At 42.3% G+C, this 18,863-nt stretch overlaps 1 protein-coding gene across 1 annotated transcript; it reads left to right on the top strand.

The window, feature by feature from the left end:
* Positions 1-448: 448 nt before the first annotated feature.
* Positions 449-13,172, top strand: LOC115143273 (alkaline phosphatase-like). Its single transcript, XM_029683495.2, has 12 exons — positions 449-537; positions 6,358-6,486; positions 7,512-7,631; positions 8,435-8,550; positions 8,948-9,122; positions 10,451-10,626; positions 10,839-10,979; positions 11,165-11,234; positions 11,375-11,509; positions 11,686-11,877; positions 12,016-12,135; positions 12,283-13,172. The coding sequence occupies exons 2-12, from the start codon at positions 6,417-6,419 to the stop codon at positions 12,546-12,548; spliced, it is 1,581 nt and encodes a 526-aa protein (XP_029539355.1). The 5' UTR covers positions 449-537; positions 6,358-6,416; the 3' UTR covers positions 12,549-13,172.
* Positions 13,173-18,863: the final 5,691 nt, after the last annotated feature.

Raw genomic sequence — 18,863 nt, 5'->3', positions numbered from 1 at the left:
GTCCCACTTTACTAAGTATCCAAAACACTAGGTTTATGTATTTACAGTACATGATTTCCTAGGCTACATGTAGGTACAGCCAGGTACATATAGTTATATTGGCCCTACTTAGGTTACAACTGCTACCTGTTTTGGTGTATGCAATTTTCATGGATATAAATAAATAAACGGTTCCTAATAGAGATAGATAATTCATCTAAAGCGATAATTCTATAATTCTAGGGTGAGGGGTGGTTTAGCTAAAATTAAATTAAATTTGTTTATATGATGAATACACCATTTTCTCAAGTATTAAGGAATTTAAGGATTAAGGAACTTGCATTGTTAACTAGGTATTTCTTTACACTCTTAACATGCAGAGCAATTACTTATAGGGTGGTTTCTCGCCATTGTGTTGGGATACCGACCGCCCAGACAGAGCTAGTGCATATGCTTATAAAAGGATTGTGAAGAGCATCAGGAACAGACACATGAAAACGTGAATGTGCTTTATCAACGGACAGACGTGTTTTTGCTACAGAAGCTTAAGAACCCGCAGTAAGTCTATTCCTTTAACTGTTTGCATTAATTGACTCTGTAATATTAGGCAATTTAAATGGTGTATTAATGGCATTGGTTGAAGCTCAATATTAAACTAAAATCTCCATATCATCATACAGTATTTTAGCCAATATGACACCAATCTTGATTTGCAAATAAACTTGGTTGGAGGTACAAAACACACTCCCCACCTATTGTCATGACCTGAGCCGACCATTACCGAGGATCACATACCAGAAAACAGAATCTTTAGCAATTTAATTTTCCAAGTATTTTCTGCACCTACCTAGCTCAAAATCTAGATGTCGGATTAATCCTAGACTATAGCGTCCATAAAGAGACCAATGGATTAAAAAAATGTCAGATTGACTAAATTTGTAGGTGCAAAAGTTATTTCATGTATAATTTATCACTCTCACATGCTCATTTCTGACCATTAAGAACCAATGATGTGTTACCTTTTTGTAGCATCTGACAACATTAACATCTTTTCAGTCGAATCTGGGTTTTAAAACCGGGACAGCAACTCGGTTGCTCAGCAACTCAACAACACAAACAGCTTGCCGCCTGCACCAGCCAGGCAGCAGCCAGTCATGAAAAGTGATGGAGGACAAACCTAGGCTACTATAGATAGCTATCGGTTGGCATTCAAAAGGTGCGTTCACACTGCCTTAGCCCAGGGCTAAGCAAGTGTTCACACTTGCACATTCTAAAGTGGGCTAGCAACAACCTTTGCCCAGGGATAGCTGGCACTCTTCCGGAGCAGGGTTAGCATGGAATTCTCAGGGCTAGCCCTAGAAACGTGGTGCCAAAATAGCTAGTGTGAACTGGTGGTCAAGAACACACATATCATTTTCACTGTCCAATCACAAAATCTGCACTTACACTTTTTTGCTACATTGCTTTTGTCGAATATATCTTGGTCACTGGAAACCTGCCTAGTGATGGAGAAGAAACAGAGATCAACACTAGGAGGGTTTCCATAGACCCAGGTTTATTCGACAAAAGCAATGTCAAAAAAGATCCTTGCAACATGTAATGGAAACAGCAAATATAGGAGGCTTTTTCTAAAGATCAACAATGTTTTTATCCCTGGAACAGAGGTGGATTTTTCTTTTGTCAAACTGTCTTTACTGCGACAAATGATAATTGCTACGGACCCAAGCCCCGACTTACAGTATATTCACTTTGTCCCATTCTTTAATCTTGTCTGGTATATATATTTTATTTGAGACACATGTATGATATACATTAATAAAAATGCATTCACTCTGGACATGAGACATTTATTTTAGACATTTTAAATCATAAGCTCTAAGTGTATTTCTGGATGTTTAAGTTATCACAGAAGTTAGTAAAAAATGTGAAGACCAACATAACACACAAGCTATGAAAAAGTTAGTTTTGTAATCTTACAAAAAAAAACTACAAATACAAAACTATTGCATTTGGTCATCCCCAAAATATGGCCATTGAAAGTCTGCGGCTAGGGGTGACAGGTAGGCAGGTTTGTTGATGTCCTTCTCTAGAGTTCTAGAGACTCACCTAGAAGAAAGGTGGATGGACACATGATAGTTTTGATTAATGTCTGGGAGACTTTTACATGGAGGAGAGAGCATGAGTTGGAGTGAGTACAGTAAATCCAATCCAACCATTGGCCCTGGATAAAATGCTAGCATCACACAAGCAGACAGCCATAGTGAATGAGGTTTACATAGTGCATCAAGTATACTATTATGAGTGGAGCTTACATCTCTGTGCCCTGGAGAGATCGCAGGTAGTTGGGCAGAAGGCTCTGAAAGCCCTTGGACCAGTCTGTCTCTGTAGCACCTGGAGATAGATGGATAGAGGTAGTGAGTGTGCTTGAAAGAGAGAGCCCTCACCCTTGACCTACCACTGGCCCCGGTCCTCCTGCCTAACCCTATTTTCACAGTCTCTCTGACAGGGAGTTACTCCAGGAATAGAACGTATTATGGTGCATAGATAGAGCTTATACACTTCTTATATGAATGTATTATTAGCTCTTGAAATGGTATAATGCAATGTAAAGGAAAAAATAATATAACGACTTCCTGGCACAGAGTGCTACATATTCCTGCTGATAGCAAGCCTCAACCTGGGATGCATGATTGAAAATATAATGGCGCTGGAGGGGATGGCTGCCGTTTTACGGGCTCCTAACCAACTATGCTGTTTTTTTTTTCCCCGCATTGTTTGTAACTTCTTTTGTACATCATTTTGCTGCCACAATCGCCTATGACTGAAAAGAGGTTCTGGATATCAGAACAGCGATTACTCACCTCACCTCACCTCACCCTCACAGTAGTACGCAAGTATAAACACCATGGGACCATGCAACCGCCATACCGCTCAGGAAGGAGATGTGTTCTGTCTCCTAGAGATGAACATACTTTGGTGTGAAAAGTGCAAATCAATCCCAGAACAACACCAAAGGACCTTGTGAAGATGCTGGAGGAAACAGGTACAAAAGTATCTATATCCACAGTAAAACGAGTCCTATATTGACATGACCATAAAGGCCACTCAGCAAGGAAGAAGCCACTGCTCCAAAACCGCCATAAAAAAGGCAGACTACTGTTTGCAACTGCACATGGGGACAAAGATGGCACTTTTTGGAGAAATGTACTCTGGTCTGATGAAACAAATATGGAACTGTTTGGCCATAATGACCATCATTATGTTTGGAGGAAAAAGGGGGAGGCTTGCAAGCCAAAGAACACCATCCCAACTGTGAAGCACGAGGGTGGAAGCATCATGTTGTGGGGTGTTTTGCTGCAGGTGGGATTGGTGCACTTCACAAAATAGATGGCTTCATGAGGGATGAAAATTATGTGGATATATTGAAGCGACATCTCAAGACATCAGTCAGGAAGTTAAAGCTCGGTCGAAAATGGGTCTTCCAAATGGACAATGACCCCGAGGTGTGCCAAAATCGTCCTGGCAACTTTGTTGCCAGGACAACAAAGTCAAGGAATTGGAGTGGCCATCACAAAGCCCTGACTTCAATCCCATAGAAAATGTGTGTGCAGAACTGAAAAAGCGTGTGTGAGCAAGGAGGCCTACAAATCTGACTCAGTTACACCAGCTCTGTTTGGAGGAATGGGCCAAAATTCACACAACTTATTGTGGGAAGCTTGTGGATCTTTACCCGAAATGTTTGACCCAAGTTAAACAATTTAAAGGCAATTCTACCAAATACTAATTGAGTCTATGTAAACTTGTGACCCATTGGGAATGTGATGAAAGAAATAAAAGCTGAAATAAATCATTCTCTGCTATTATTCTGACATTTCACATTCTTAAAATAAAGTGGTGATCCTAACTGACCTAAGACAGGGAATTTCTTTTACGAGAATTACATTTCAGGAACTATGAAAAATGGAGTCTAAAGGTATTTGGCTAAGATATATGTAAACTTCCGACTTCAACTGTACGTCTGGTAAGATTAGGGGTGGGGGTCTGTGTCTTTTTATCAATAACAGCTGTTGCTCAATGTCTAATATTAAGGTCTCAAGGTATTGCTCACCTGAGGTAGAGTACCTCATGATAAACTCTAGACCACACTATCTACTGTTAGGTTCTTATTTGTCAGAGTAAATAACTCACAGACACATTAGAGAAGCTTAACCAAGTTTATTTCTTCCCAAAGGGTCACAGCTGTATTCAGACAACAAAACATTTCTCACCATCACAGTTATACACATCCTACTGAAAACACTCCTCCTTCTCTCCAATCCTTACATTTTATGGCTCTACAGGAAGATAATAAAGAGGTTAACAGGATACCAAACCTTTATTACTCCCTTAACCTTTTGCGACTAGCAATCCTGTATCCGGGAGCGTAATCATAGCCTCAAATGCATTAGCATAACGCAGCGGACATAAATACCACTAGAAAATGTTCCTATTCATGAAAATCGCAAATGAAATGAATAAAATATATTCAAACACAAGCTTAGCCTTTTGTTAACAACACTGTCATCTCAGATTTTCAAAATATGCGTTACAGCCAACGCTAGACAAGCATTTGTGTAAGTTTATCATGGCATAATGCTATGCTAGGCTCTGCTGGCAGCAGGCAACATTTTCACGAAAATAAGAAAAGCAACCAAATTAAATCATTTACCTTTGAAGAACTTCAGATGCTTTCACTCAGGAGACTCCCAGTTAGATAGCAAATGTTCCTTTTTTCCAAAAAGATTATTTATGTAGGCGAAAAAGCTCCCGTTTCTTCATCATCCTTGGCTGAGAAATCGACCGGAAAATGCTACTACTACAACGCCAAACTTTTTTCAAAATTAGCTACATAATATCGACAGAAACACGGCAAACGTTGTTTAGGATCCATCCTCAAGGTGTTTTTAACATACCCCCCAATCTACTGGGAGGTATGTCAAGTGCCCAGTCCAGGCACGGCATCCAACCCAGCTCCATGGTTGGAGCCTTCCGCTGCGCCGGTGCCCAGTCCAGGCACGGCATCCAACCCAGCTCCATGGCCGGATCCGTGGTCGGGGCAGGGGCTACGACCCGCACCGGAGCCGCCACCGCCACTAGTCACCCTCCCTACCCTCCCCATTTGGTTTCAGGTTTTGCGGCCGGAGTCCGCACCTTTGGGGGGGGGGGGATTCTCTACAGTGGTTTAGGTCAGGGTGTGACAAGGGGGGTGTTCTAGAATCTGTATTTCTATGTTGGTGGTTTTGTATGGTTCCCAATTAGAGGCAGCTGGTAATCGTTGCCTCTAATTGGGGATCATATTTAGGAAGCCCTATCTCCCACCTGCTTTGTGGGATATTGTTTGTGTTAGTGTGTTTGGGCACTACGTCTTCACGTTCTTTGTAAGTTTTGTGGTTTTGTTTCTAGTTTTACTTTGTATTAAAAAGATGTGGATCTCAATGCATTCTGCGCCTTGGTCCACTCATTTTGAAGTTTGTGACATTCGGGCAGGTAGCGATCTCCAGGCAACCACCAAACCCAGATCTGTCTGTCGGACAAAAGGTTTGGAAAGAAGTTTTGTGTCAACACAAACTCTTCTGAAAGAACTGCAGCTTTCTCAAGAGTGAGATTCTTGTGCTCATAAATGTAGGTAGCAACCCTATCATGAAGGCAATTCTTGAACTGCTCGAGAAGTATGAGTGTCTTTAAATCCTCAAGTCTTTGATCTTTTGAGAACAACCCCACCGATCAAAAGGACACTCTTGTTCACTTGTGAACTCAACATGGCTTTGTTATTCTCTACGGGCATAAACAAATATAACACAAAAACATACATTCAAATTAATCAAATTAATTCAATATATAGCCCAGCCCTAAACTCAACTACAGCATATTGTATACTAATGTTGGAGGACTTGTGTTGTCTGTTTTAATAGCATAAAGTAACAGGGCTCATTTGCGCACAGTTTCAAGAATTTGTGAAATACCATTTTCTTTCAAGCACATAATGGTTATTTAGAGCATGTGCAACAATCATTTTGAAACCTCTTGTTATGGCTGTGAAATATCTCTGTGATTTGGCCCACAATCCCATTAAAGCGACCTTGACCACAGCACTGGGGAGGGATAGGGGTGGGAATTTTGGAGGGAGAGGTAGGGACAGGGGTGGAGGTGTAATAATAGATGAAGGCTGGCTGCTCAGGGCCCATGGGGCCGTGTTAGGACAACACTACAACAAAACCACTACTTCTGTTCACTGTGAATGTCTAAGTTGAAACCTACCTACTTTCCACATCATTTGCTGCACTTTAAATCAAACTCATCGTCAACGTTCATAAACACTGATTTCTCCGTCTTTTACAGACTCCCTCTAGTTTGGGACGTGGTATGTGATAACACTACAGCGATAGAGAGAAAGCATCATGAAGGTGACAATCCTGCTCATCTGCTCCTGCCTGGCCTGGGAAGGCCTGGGGAAGCCACAGTTTCCTGGTAATACACACACCTGTCAATAAATGTAATGTCTCTTAAAAGCATCTAGCTGTTTGACTGAAATCCACCAGGAAGACACATACTAACACAGACCTTTTTCATTCCTTCTTCTTGCTGAAGTGTGCACTTCTTCACTCCCGTTCATATATTTGAAAGGAAAGGGACCGGTTTAGGAAATGTAGTGGAAAGATCCTTTAGCACATGCTGAAACCAATCCAATGCTCCAATAGTCCTTGAGGAGGAGTGAATGAGTGCACACTTCAGGAAGAAGGGTAGAAACTAAATTGGGCTTTGATTTATTGGAGATGTGACACATGCAGAAGTCTTCAACTGCTCTTATTAAGGAAGTGCCACTTATCTGTTGTTTATGGCATCCTGTTTAGAATAACACGGCGTGTTAGGGTTATAACTGTCAGTCGATTGACCCCACTGAACATAATGCACACTGCATTTACAATACGATGGATAGTGTACCTCCATTTTCTCTGTTCTCTCTACAAAATGACCAGAATCATTTAGCTCCTGAAATATTATGTACAGATAAGGAGAGGTTCACAAAATGGATTCCAGATGTGTAATATTTCTCCCTAAACAGTTATAAGATTAGGTTCCTTCTTATCGTAACATCATTAATGTATGTGCTGGTGTATATTAGGCAACGTGATTTCAGAAATAAGAAGCTTACGTGCTGGAGATCTCCAATGTCATATGGTTGGCAGTGGCAGACCCTACAGAACATGTCATTATCAAAACAGTACATGTGTATATGCTTATGGTCATCCTGTTGGTCCCTTGATATTATCGGCCATACTTGTTCATATTATATGTCATGCTGAGACTTAAAACCAGTATAGAAATAAGTTACTCACAAAGGAACCTTGACATTGTCTGGCAGTAAAACATTAATTAGGAAGGTTATAACTAGGTTATGAAAAATTAATAAATCAGGAAGTGATATTTTGGATCAGTTCTGCTGGCCTCTTTCCCTCCTCATTTAAAACTAAAAGTCTACCTCCGTGTTGCAGACCAAGAGAAAGATCCCCTGTTCTGGAACACATGGGCTCAGCGTACTTTGAAGAATGCCCTCACACTTCAGAAGCTCAATCAAAACACTGCAAAGAACCTCATCCTCTTCCTTGGTGATGGTAAGCCATGATTACAGGGGCCTTTTTCATTGCATGATTATGTGCCATACTGTATGATGAAGTGTCTTGAAGTCTTAACTCTATGAGTTTATGTGCAGCATACAGATGTAATCGTTTTTATGCATTTCCAGAATATCGTTCCTAGTGGTTGTAGAAAACTAGTATTTTGATGATAAGTATGTGCTCCTCATCAAACACAGTCGTTTCCATCTAAACATTCTGGAGGATTGATGTAATCCAGTCAGAAGTAAATAGTATGTTTCAGACTTTCTAAATCGAATGTTGAATATGGGAGCCATCGAGCATTAAACAAACATGCTTACAGTGCCAATGGATAACTTTGCTTCTGCTTAATATTATGTTATGTAGTGACCCATTAAACTGTCCCCCCCAAAGGATCTTAACTGTCTATGTTTTACATGCAGCAGCATACAATGTATCTTACTCTATCATGTATGACAACCATGCTTATAACAATCATGCTGGATAAGGTGGAAGTTCCCGTCAGTTCACATCCTCTACAAAAGCATCCATTTTGATATCCATATATAACAAAGGGAAAATATATAGTTATCTCTAAAATACACATTTCTGGTGACTCAAGGCAGATCTCAAGTAAAAGCTCTTTTGACAGGGTTCTTTACCACCAAATGTAGAGTTGTCTGTTTAGTGGATGGAGCAGCTGCTGTGAAAAGTGACCACAGAGCCTTGTTAATCAGATAGAAAACCAAAAGGTGTTAATGCATGAGATGGAAAGAATCACACCATAACAGACCGAGCACTGCTTTGCTTTTGTTGTGTAGGAATGGGCATTCCCACAGTGACGGCAGCACGAATACTGAAGGGGCAGCTGAGCAGACAGAGTGGGGAAGAGACCCAACTGGAGATGGACAATTTCCCCTTTGTTGCGCTTTCCAAGGTCTGACCTGGTCTGTTATCATATAGAAAAGCTATAGAATAGCATGCATTATTGATCTGGAAGTAATGAATGGTTCACCAAGATCAAGACCAATATACCTGGTCACATACTGTCTATGTCATACGATAATAATGTGTTATTATGTTACATACTTGGCAAGAAGCCACACATCATAGAACTGTCTTTATAGTTAAGGGAGCAGCACATTCCACACATGATTGATCATGTAGTAGTCTGTGTCAATAACTGTGTAAGAATGAAGAATGTAAAAGAAATTACACAATCTGAGCGTTTCAAGGTGATGCTTGGAGGTGCGGATAACACCAACACGGCATGCAGAACAATGTCTTCTACTACAATTCTATATAATTCACACGTTACTTTCCTGTCTCTGCAGACATATAACACCAATGCCCAGGTTGCAGACAGTGCGGGTTCAGCCACAGCATTCCTCTGTGGGGTGAAAGCCAACGAGGGCACGGTGGGTGTGAGTGCAGCTGCCGTCCGCTCTCAGTGCAACACCACACAGGGCAACGAGGTCACCTCCATCCTCAGATGGGCCAAGGAAGCCGGTAATGTCTCCTTATAACTCATGTTTTTTCACAGTACCTTTCCACACCAGATCTATTAAGCCTTATTTGGCCAACCTGAGATAAGCAGTAGAGACACACCAAGATAACATTGTAATCCTAGGCATGCATGAATCTCAATGGGGAGTTTATAGCTACAGATGTATTTTCTCAAAAGCAGAGACTCCCTAGCAGGCCCCAATGACTTAGAGACATGGCAGGAATGAAGACAAGACTTCTGGAGTAGAGGTCAGGGGTCAGAGAGGATCAGGGATCCAATCCTTAGTGACCAGACCAGGTTGGCAGTGAACTTATGACCTGAGCCCTTCACATACTGTAACACACAGAAATTGATGACTCACATCAGGAACAGGCTTTAACTAATTAGTTTCTGACCCACTCATCCTCAGTGGAAATATTTGTACAACCATATTTATCTGTCTAACATAGTAAGTACTCTAACCATGATGGGTAAACAACAAACAAAAAATACATAAATTGTCATATTTCTCAAATGAGTGAAAATTGAATTCAAATCAAATCAAACTTTATTTGTCAAATTTGTCACAAGTGTAGACCTTACTGTGAAATGCTTACTTACAAGCCCTTAACCAACAGTGCAGTTCAAGAAGAGTTAAGAAAATATTTACCAAATAAACTAAAGTAAAAAATCATAAAAAGTAACACAATAACATAACAATAACGAGGCTATATGCAGGGGGTACCGGCACCGAGTCAATGTAAGGGGGTACAGGTTAGAGGGAATTTGTACATGTACTGTAGGTAAGGGTGAAGTGACTATGCATAGATAATTAACAGCGAATAGCAGCAAAACAAATGGGGGGGGGGGGGGGGGTCAATGTAATAGCCTGGTGGCCATTTGATTTATTGTTCAGCAGTCTTATGGCTTGGGGGTAGAAGCTGTTAATGAGCCTTTTGGTCCTAGACTTGGTGCTCTGGTACCGTTTGCCGTGCGGTAGCAGAGGAAACAGTCTATGACTTGGGTGACTGAAGTCTCTGACAATGTTTTGGGCTTTCCTCTGACACCGCCTATTATATTGGTCCTGGATTGCAGGAAGCTTTGCTCCAGTGATGTACTGGGCCCTACGCACAACACTCTGTAGTGCCTTACAGTCAGATGCCGAGGAGTTACCATACCAGGCTGTGATGCAACCGGTCAGGATGCTCTCGATGGTCCCCTGGGCGTCAACAGAATTGTTCAAGTAGAATTAGCAGATTCTTTGGAGCTATTGATTGTCTTCAGATCTGGCAGACTATTGTACAGAATCCAAGCAGCAGGTTCAAAAACGGTTTGTGTGTTTGTTACCCAGGCAAGTCAGTGGGAATAGTCACGACAACGCGTGTGAACCATGCCACCCCCAGTGCAGCCTATGCCCACTGTGTGGACAGGGAGTGGTACTCCGATGGAGAGATGCCCGCTGAGGCAGTACAGGCGGGCTGCAAGGACATCGCCAGGCAGCTCTTTGAGAACATTCCCAACATCGATGTGAGTCACATCATATAATATAGATCCTGATGTTACAGAAAATATCCAGCAATCATGTTAAAAACAGAGCATTATTGTTCAGACAGTAATATTAACCAACTTGCACCTGTAATGTAAAGGCACACAGATAATAATAAAAGGAAAATATTTAACCCTACCGGGGATGTCCATAGAGATAGGTCAAATGTTTTACCTCTGTGGTGGATGTCTAGGTGATTATGGGAGGAGGGAGGAAGTACATGTTCCCCAAAAACCAGTCAGATGTGGAGTATCCTGGAGAGAAGAAACACTTTGGTACCCGCATCGATAGAAGGAACTTGGTGGAGGAGTGGAATAACAGAATGAAAAACAAGGTCAGCTGCTCTGTCTTAGTTCTTCTCTCACTCCTCTTCTACCATGTCCTGTTGTTTCTTCCTTCTTCCTTCTCCGTCCTCCACTTTTCTCTATTTTTCTTATCAAGAACATTTGAATAGCTTTAGATTGTCACAGGGTTGGATCAATGCCATATGATGTATTGTTTTATTTTTTAAATAAACAGAACGCCAACTATGTATGGAACAAGAAGGAACTTTTATCGCTAAATCCTAATAGTGTGGATTACCTTTTGGGTGAGTTATTTTTTTTAAATTATTGGCTCTTTATTGATTTCATGACCTTCCTGTTTCATCTTTTCTATTCATGTTAACCACTGATCATCTTCTCTATCTATTTTGCAATATATGAAACCCTGCTTCCTGTGTCAACACAGGTCTGTTTGAGCCTGGAGATCTTCCCTATGACCTGGAGAGAAACAATGAGACAGATCCTTCACTGACAGAGATGGTGGAGGTGGCCATTAAGATCCTGAAGAAAAACCCCAGCGGATTCTACCTGCTGGTGGAGGGTGATTGTTGTGTTACATTTACTTTGGCACCAGTAAATACTGTATCAGCTGCACAAGTTTAATAATGTATATCATGTTGAATATGAAGTTTTTACAGCTTAGGCTGCTTTGCCAGTGCTGATGCTAGATTTTATCATCTGTCTGAGAGAGAGGTTAACCAAGCTGTGCGTTGGCAGGGGGGCGCATCGACCACGGACATCACGACGGTAAAGCCAAGCAGGCCCTGTATGAGGCAGTGGAGATGGACCGGGCCATTGGCCACGCCGGCCTTATGACCAGCATATATGACACAATGACTGTTGTCACTGCTGACCACTCTCACATGTTCAACTTTGGAGGCTACACTCCAAGGGGGAACACCATTTTTGGTGAGCAGTGGATGATTTTGCAACAATGTATTGTATATTTTATGTGGCTACACTCAGTCATCAGTCACTTGGATGTCGTGGATGTTGTGATTAATGGTTTGTGATGGAGATCGTTCCTTGTTTTCTCTCTGTCTACAGGACTAAATTCCATTTTGAGTGATGTGGACCAGAAGCCCTTCACTGCCATCTTATATGGGAACGGACCAGGGTTCAAAGTAGTCAATGGTCTGAGAGAGAACGTCTCCACCCTTGACTATGGTAAGTGAAATCTTATCATCAATGGAGTATTGCCTCTGTCATAGAGAACATCACTTGGTCTTTGGCATGCCAGAAAATCATCCATCTGATCTCTTTCTCCATCCCTTTCCCCACCCCCCCCCCCTTCCCTTCCTTCCCTCTCTTCAGAGGAAAATAACTACAAGGCCCAGTCTGCAGTGCCGCTGAGTATGGAGACTCATGGAGGAGAGGATGTGGCTGTGTTTGCTAAGGGCCCTATGGCTCACCTGCTGCACGGTGTCCACGAGCAGAACTACATTCCCCATGTCATGGCTTATGCTGCCTGCATTGGCCAGAACAGAGACCACTGCATGTCATCCAGTGGAGCCTATAGTCTCGGCGCTGCTCTGCCCAGCCTGACAGCTCTCCTCACACTCATCCGCCTCCTCTGCTGACCTTTCACCCCAACCCCCTCCTGCACTACCCCAACCCTTCTCTTAGTATACATGTAATACTCCCACATATTGTTTTCCAGTTGCAATGCATATTTTCTTCTTACCATTTATTTTATTTTTTTCCATTCTATAATGACCACTGCAAGGGCATTTAAAGTTAGGGTTTTGAGGGTTGGTGTTGTTCAGTCAGATGTAGTGTTAGGGAAAATAAGAGGATATCACTTTATTTCTACTGTAACATATAGGGTAGGTTGTGTTATTTTACTTTGGTATTGATCACTATCCAGGTAACACCGAAACTATGTGAAGAATTCTGTCATATCAGTTGGTTTAAGAGAAGGGTATATCTCTGAATTTATATCAATCATTGTATGGGGTAAATAACCTCCCAGTATTAATGACAAAGCAATGTTGCTGCTCACCTATATATTTGTTGTCTGTCAATTCCATGACTATGGATTAGTCAACTTTTCAAAGAAGCCAGTTCCTTTTGAAAATTAGAAACCTAATGCAGGGGAGAGCGAGGTATGTTGTCACACTTTTCACACTCTCTAACATTTACTGGGCACAATACATCACAATCTTATAAATGTCATACCAAATGAAAGAAGGAAGTCTTGGGCGCATATGTTGTATTCATTACATCTTCATGTCTTATTTCAGTATGGAGTTGTGGGCCGTTAAATAGAGAGTGTGCACATGTGACAGTTTGCAACATCAGCGGGTAAATTGTCACACTTCGTCGGGTAAATTGTCACACTTCGTCGGGTAAATTGTCACACTTCGTCGGGTAAATTGTCACACTTCGTCGGGTAAATTGTCACACTTCGTCGGGTAAATTGTCACACTTCGTCGGGTAAATTGTCACATTGGATTATCAACAAATAAGAACACAACTAATTCATTGTGAATATTGATTTTAATTTCAAATTCAAAACCAAATTCAATTTCATTAAAGAGCTCAAAATAAAAACAATCATGCCTAGAGAATCTGGCAAATCATGACTTTCAATCAAAACAATAATACTGGCAGAGCGCACGGTAATTAAGTGGCACGACCACTTTACTTCAAACCTTGAAATCAAACGTTCTCTGGCGTTCACATAGATCCACGGTAATTGTTGTAATTGGAATGGAATGTAAAGCTGCAGATAACTTGCTTAATTAAATGTTTAAGGTCTTAACAAAACAGACGTGGTGTTTAAAAACACTAATGCACTGTTTTGTAACAGCCTATACGACGTACATCTGTATCTGACTAATGAGACTCATCTTCGGAGTCACAGTTCTGACACACATAAATTGCCTGGCCTGAGGTGCAAGCGTCATGGGCCCATCTGTTGCATCTCACACAGTTCACCCACGTCTCCTTTGGAAGGCTGTTTGAAATGGCTCCACACAGACGAGGCAGAAGCTCTCCTCTTCATCTGATGATGACTCTTCTATGATTTTTTTTTTAGCTGCCTTCTTGTTCTTTGCAGATCCAGATTTTGCTGGCAGGGCTGGAATGATGCTGGGGCCTGGCTGGTTGGTGCTGGAGCCAGGTTGGTGCTGGGGCCAGGCAGGGCTGGAATAGTGCTGGGGCCTGGCAGGTTGGTGTTGGGGCCTGCCAGGGTTGGAATGTTGCTTGGGCCTGGCAGGGCAGGGTTGGTGTTGGGGCCAGGCAGGGCTGGAATAGTGCTGGGGCCTGGCAGGTTGGTGTTGGGGCCTGACAGGGTTGGAATGTTGCTTGGGCCTGGCAGGGCAGGGTTGGTGCTGGGGCCTGGCAGGTTGGTGTTGGAGCCTGACAGGGTTGGGATGTTGCTTAGGCCTGGCAGGGCAGGGTTGGTGCTGGGGCCTGGTAGGGTTGGGTTCTGAATGGGGCGATCTGTAATGTAGGATGGTGCAAACTCGGTTGTAATGTTGTACCCCAGCCACCCTAAAGCCAGCCTGAATGTTCAAGGGGGTTGCAGCCAGAGGATAGATGATTGCCACAATCCCAGGAATGTCATAAATTGACATTGTCTTCCCGGGATTGTTCCTCATCCAGGCATCACAAGAGGTGTTGATGTGCCTCTTTAGCTGCCTGTAGACAGAACTGTCTAAGGTTGAAGCCGATGAGAGCAATGGGGTGGGAATGACAGCATAATTATGCCATTTACTCTGGCATAAGTGAGTCCATCAACAGACAGATAAGACTCGTGGTTTTGTCCAAAAGGAGTAAACAGGGCTTCTCCTTTGAGCACTTCGTATGCTCAACCAAATGTTTCAGGAAGTCACAGTGCACACCTTTCATCCACCCAGAGGGATTTGTCCCTCCTTTCCTACCAGGTGGCCCGTTGATCAGGAAATTATCATGAAAGTTGACACGGGGAATATAAAATATGGAGGTATACTATTCCCTGTGGCTGAGACAGCACAGGCCAGTGTGACAAGGGTTCCCCTTTCAGCGGAGATCAGTGACCCTACTTGTTTGAATCCACATCTGCCCACCACTTTGTCAGGTTTATGTACAGTGGTCACTCCAGTTTCATCGACATTGCATATGTCTCCTGGTCCAACTTGATATCTCTCTAGCACTTATGCTACATTGTTGAAGAAAGCATTAACATTTTCTCTGTTGAAGCTACTTGCCCTGGCAAGGCTAGTTGCCTCTGGCTTTTTTCAGCAACAGCGTTGGGTGCCGCTTTAAGAAGCCTGTAAACCACTCCAAGCTGGCCTTTTCTTTTTCTGCCCACATTGGCGCGAACTTCAGCTGGTGTGTCACAGCAAACTGGTAGGAAAGTCTTCTGACCTCACTTGGCGACAGACCAAAATAAATGTCAGCTGACCTAGTACTATATTAAACAAGCTGCATCTCCAAATCAGGTGAAAAAACCTGTCGTGGCTTTGTATAGCCAACCACTGTTGTTGGCATGGCTGTCTGACTTTCAACTTCTTCTCTGGTAGCCTTTTGACAATACCGAGTCAGGGTACGGTCATTTATGTCAAAATCCTTTGCTGTACTCCTGATTGATTTGTTCTGCAACTTCACCTGCCTCACTGCCTTTAACATTATGCCAGGTGGTGGGCTGCCATCCTCTGTCTTTCTTTTATCATTTCTAACCATCTTTCTTTCTTTCCTTCCTTCCTTCCTTCCTTCAAAATCAAATTTCCTCACTGCAATTGCATATTCATTAGAGGATTATTACGCCCACCTCCCTGTCTACTATTCTAGTTGCCACAATGCAATTCATAACACCACACTAAATTCATGACACACTGTGTGTGTGTGTGTGTGTGTGTGGATATACTGTCTCATACAGTAGGCATGTAGTGAGTTAGTACACACACACACACACACACACACACACACACACACACACACACACACACACACACACACACACACACACACACACACACACACACACACACACACACACACACACACACACACACACACACTCTCTAGGGACATGTCTGCTGCTCTAAACTGTGTATATACAGTGCCTTGCGAAAGTATTCGGCCCCCTTGAACTTTGCGACCTTTTGCCACATTTCAGGCTTCAAACATAAAGATATAAAACTGTATTTTTTTGTGAAGAATCAACAACAAGTGGGACACAATCATGAAGTGGAATGACATTTATTGGATATTTCAAACTTTTTTAACAAATCAAAAACTGAAAAATTGGGCGTGACAAGGATAATTTCCGCTACGCGTGACAAGGATAATTTTTCTGAGTTAGCACAAAAGGAGACCACAGCAGTCCCTGTCCTTTTATGAATCCAGCATGTGAAATGTGGGTTTTGGATTATCGAGAATGCATTCCAGAATTGTAATTGGATTCCTATTGTTTCCCTGACCACAACTCGATCTGGTAATAAGCAAGTGATCCATCATCGAATCAGAATGTTCCCCTCCCTGCTACTCCCTCTAACATATCTGTTTCAGCACCTCTTCTGGAAATCACTATTTTATTTTTATTTTTGGAAAGTTGTGAGTCACTTTTGTGTTATGGATTGTTCACCAGATGTTCTCATGTTGACATATGAAAGGTTGGTTTTTGGATTCTCGATTTTGGATTCCCAAGAATATTTTGTGAGTGACTTTAGTTGTGGATTGTTCACAAGATGTTCTCATGTCTGGCATGTAAAATGTGGCTTTTGGATTAACTACCTGTTTCAAATTTGCAACACCTCTCCAGGAAATCACAATTGGTTTTGCTCTTAGGAAAGTCATTGATTAACATCTTACATAAATTGTCCCTTTTGAGTTGTATATTGTTCACCAGGTGTCTCCCAGTCCTATAGTCAATTAGAAATTGAACTGCAAATAGAAAAACTCTGACTGCGCTGCAGTTATCCTGAAAAATATTTTATTGTATCATCAGAGCATCTCACTCTGAAATGATTGGCATCAAAGCCCATCAGCTTCACTGCCTCAATCTGTCAGGTCAGATAATGCTACCAATGTGGGACAGCTTTGTTCCTTCCCATGGACACTCGTTGTCTGTCTGTGTCTTTCTCTCAAATCATCCTCCCTCTCACTAATTCTCTTTATCGCTCCATCTCCCTTTCTCCCTCTGGATGTCTCCTATCTCTCCATTTCTCTGGGATCCTCAGTTCCATCTGGCCGCTGACCTCCAGCCCTAGAGATTGACTCTGTGGGCCTGTGGAGCACAGCTGAATAATTGAAAAAAGCAAGAGTGTGTTTAGCCAGGCAGGGGCTCAGGTCTTATTCAGATCAAACACAGACAGCAGGAGCAGGCTGACAGGCTGTTGTAGAAAAGGAGCATTGAGACTGCAAGATGCTAATGCTCTCCTTTTTCAAAGCAGACATCCTCCTCTTACCCCCTCTGGGCCATTCAACAGCCCCTGAACCTGCTCCACATTTTGAGTGAGCTCAGGAGAGCACTGTTATTAATGAGATTCACAATGCTTCACATCTCCAAGTCTGCCTTCCAGACATAAGCATGCCACAGCCAGTCAACTCCCTCTCACCCAGTTCAGTGTTAGTATGGTGTTTGAGATTTCAGTTTTAGAATGGTCTTTGAAAGTTCAGCTTTAGTATGGTGTTTGAGAGCTCAGTTTTAGTATGGTGTTTCAGAGATGGAATAGGTGTGTCTGTTGCCCATAGAACCTGTCTATCTTGGAAGTACACAGAATGACACAGAGCTACACAGGGTGAATAAGTGAAAGCCAGTCATTCACTGGGCAGCTACATTAATCTAATAATTACTGTGTATTATCTCACAAAGCCATATTACTAAAAATAATTGAAGTTCTCATTTTTCAACATTTGAATGTATGCCCTTTCGACCTCTGTCGGGATTGACAACTCATGTTTCTTATGAATAGGAAAGCTAATCCCTCTCGAGCCCTCTCTCTGTGTTGGTTTTTAATGAGTGCGGAAATACCAGAAAGCCCTGCCTTTCCTCTTGTGAATATTTCCATTTCGTTTCCTGTAATTCTCCTCCATACAGCCTCCCTATTATGAAAATAATGGTCTAAAATGCGCTGTGACGTTAGGAAACTGGAGCCTCCAATTTCATGAACTCAAGAATGAAACCAAGACTTAGGTCACATTTAGAGAGAGGAAATCGGAGGAGCTAAAGTATGTACAGTACTCAGCAAATCTATGTAGCTAATTACAAACACAACACATAAAGCCATGTGTAACGATCCTCTTCGTCTGATGAAGAGTAGTCAAGATTGGACCAAAACGCAGCTTGGTAAGTGTCCATGTTAATATTTATTTAACTCAGAACACTAAGACAAAATAGCAAAAATAGACAAACACGAAACAGTTCTGTCTGGTGCAGACACAGAGACAGAAAACAACTACCCACAAACACAGGTGGGAACAAACTACCTAAGTATGGTTCTCAATCAGAGACAACGATTGACAGCTGCCTCCAGGCCAAAACATAGAACAAAACATAGAATGACCCCCCCCCCCAACTCATGCCCTGACCAAACCAAAATAGAGACATAAAAAATGAACTAAGGTCAGGACGTGACACCATGGTTGTATACTTTACACAATAAATAATAAATGCAACTGCAGGGAAAACATCCTATTAACTGTAAAAAAAAAAAAAAAAAAGTAAGTTGGTGGTTGAAGATATATCCCTCTAGTGGTGTGGGGGCTGTGCTTTGGCAAAGTGGGTGGGGTTATATCCTTCCTGTTTGGCCCTGTCCGGGGGTATCATCGGATGGGGCCACAGTGTCTCCTGACCCCTCCTGTCTCAGCCTCCAGTATTTATGCTGCAGTAATTTATGTGTCGGGGGCTAGGGTCAGTTTGTTATATCTGGAGTACTTCTCCTGTCTTATCCGGTGTCCTGTGTGAA

The sequence above is a fragment of the Oncorhynchus nerka genome, linkage group LG15 (genome assembly GCF_034236695.1).
Source record: "Oncorhynchus nerka isolate Pitt River linkage group LG15, Oner_Uvic_2.0, whole genome shotgun sequence".
Lineage (NCBI taxonomy): Eukaryota > Metazoa > Chordata > Actinopteri > Salmoniformes > Salmonidae > Oncorhynchus > Oncorhynchus nerka.
The sequence above is the reverse complement of the archived record's forward strand: the minus strand, read 5'-3'. Positions and strand labels throughout refer to the sequence as shown.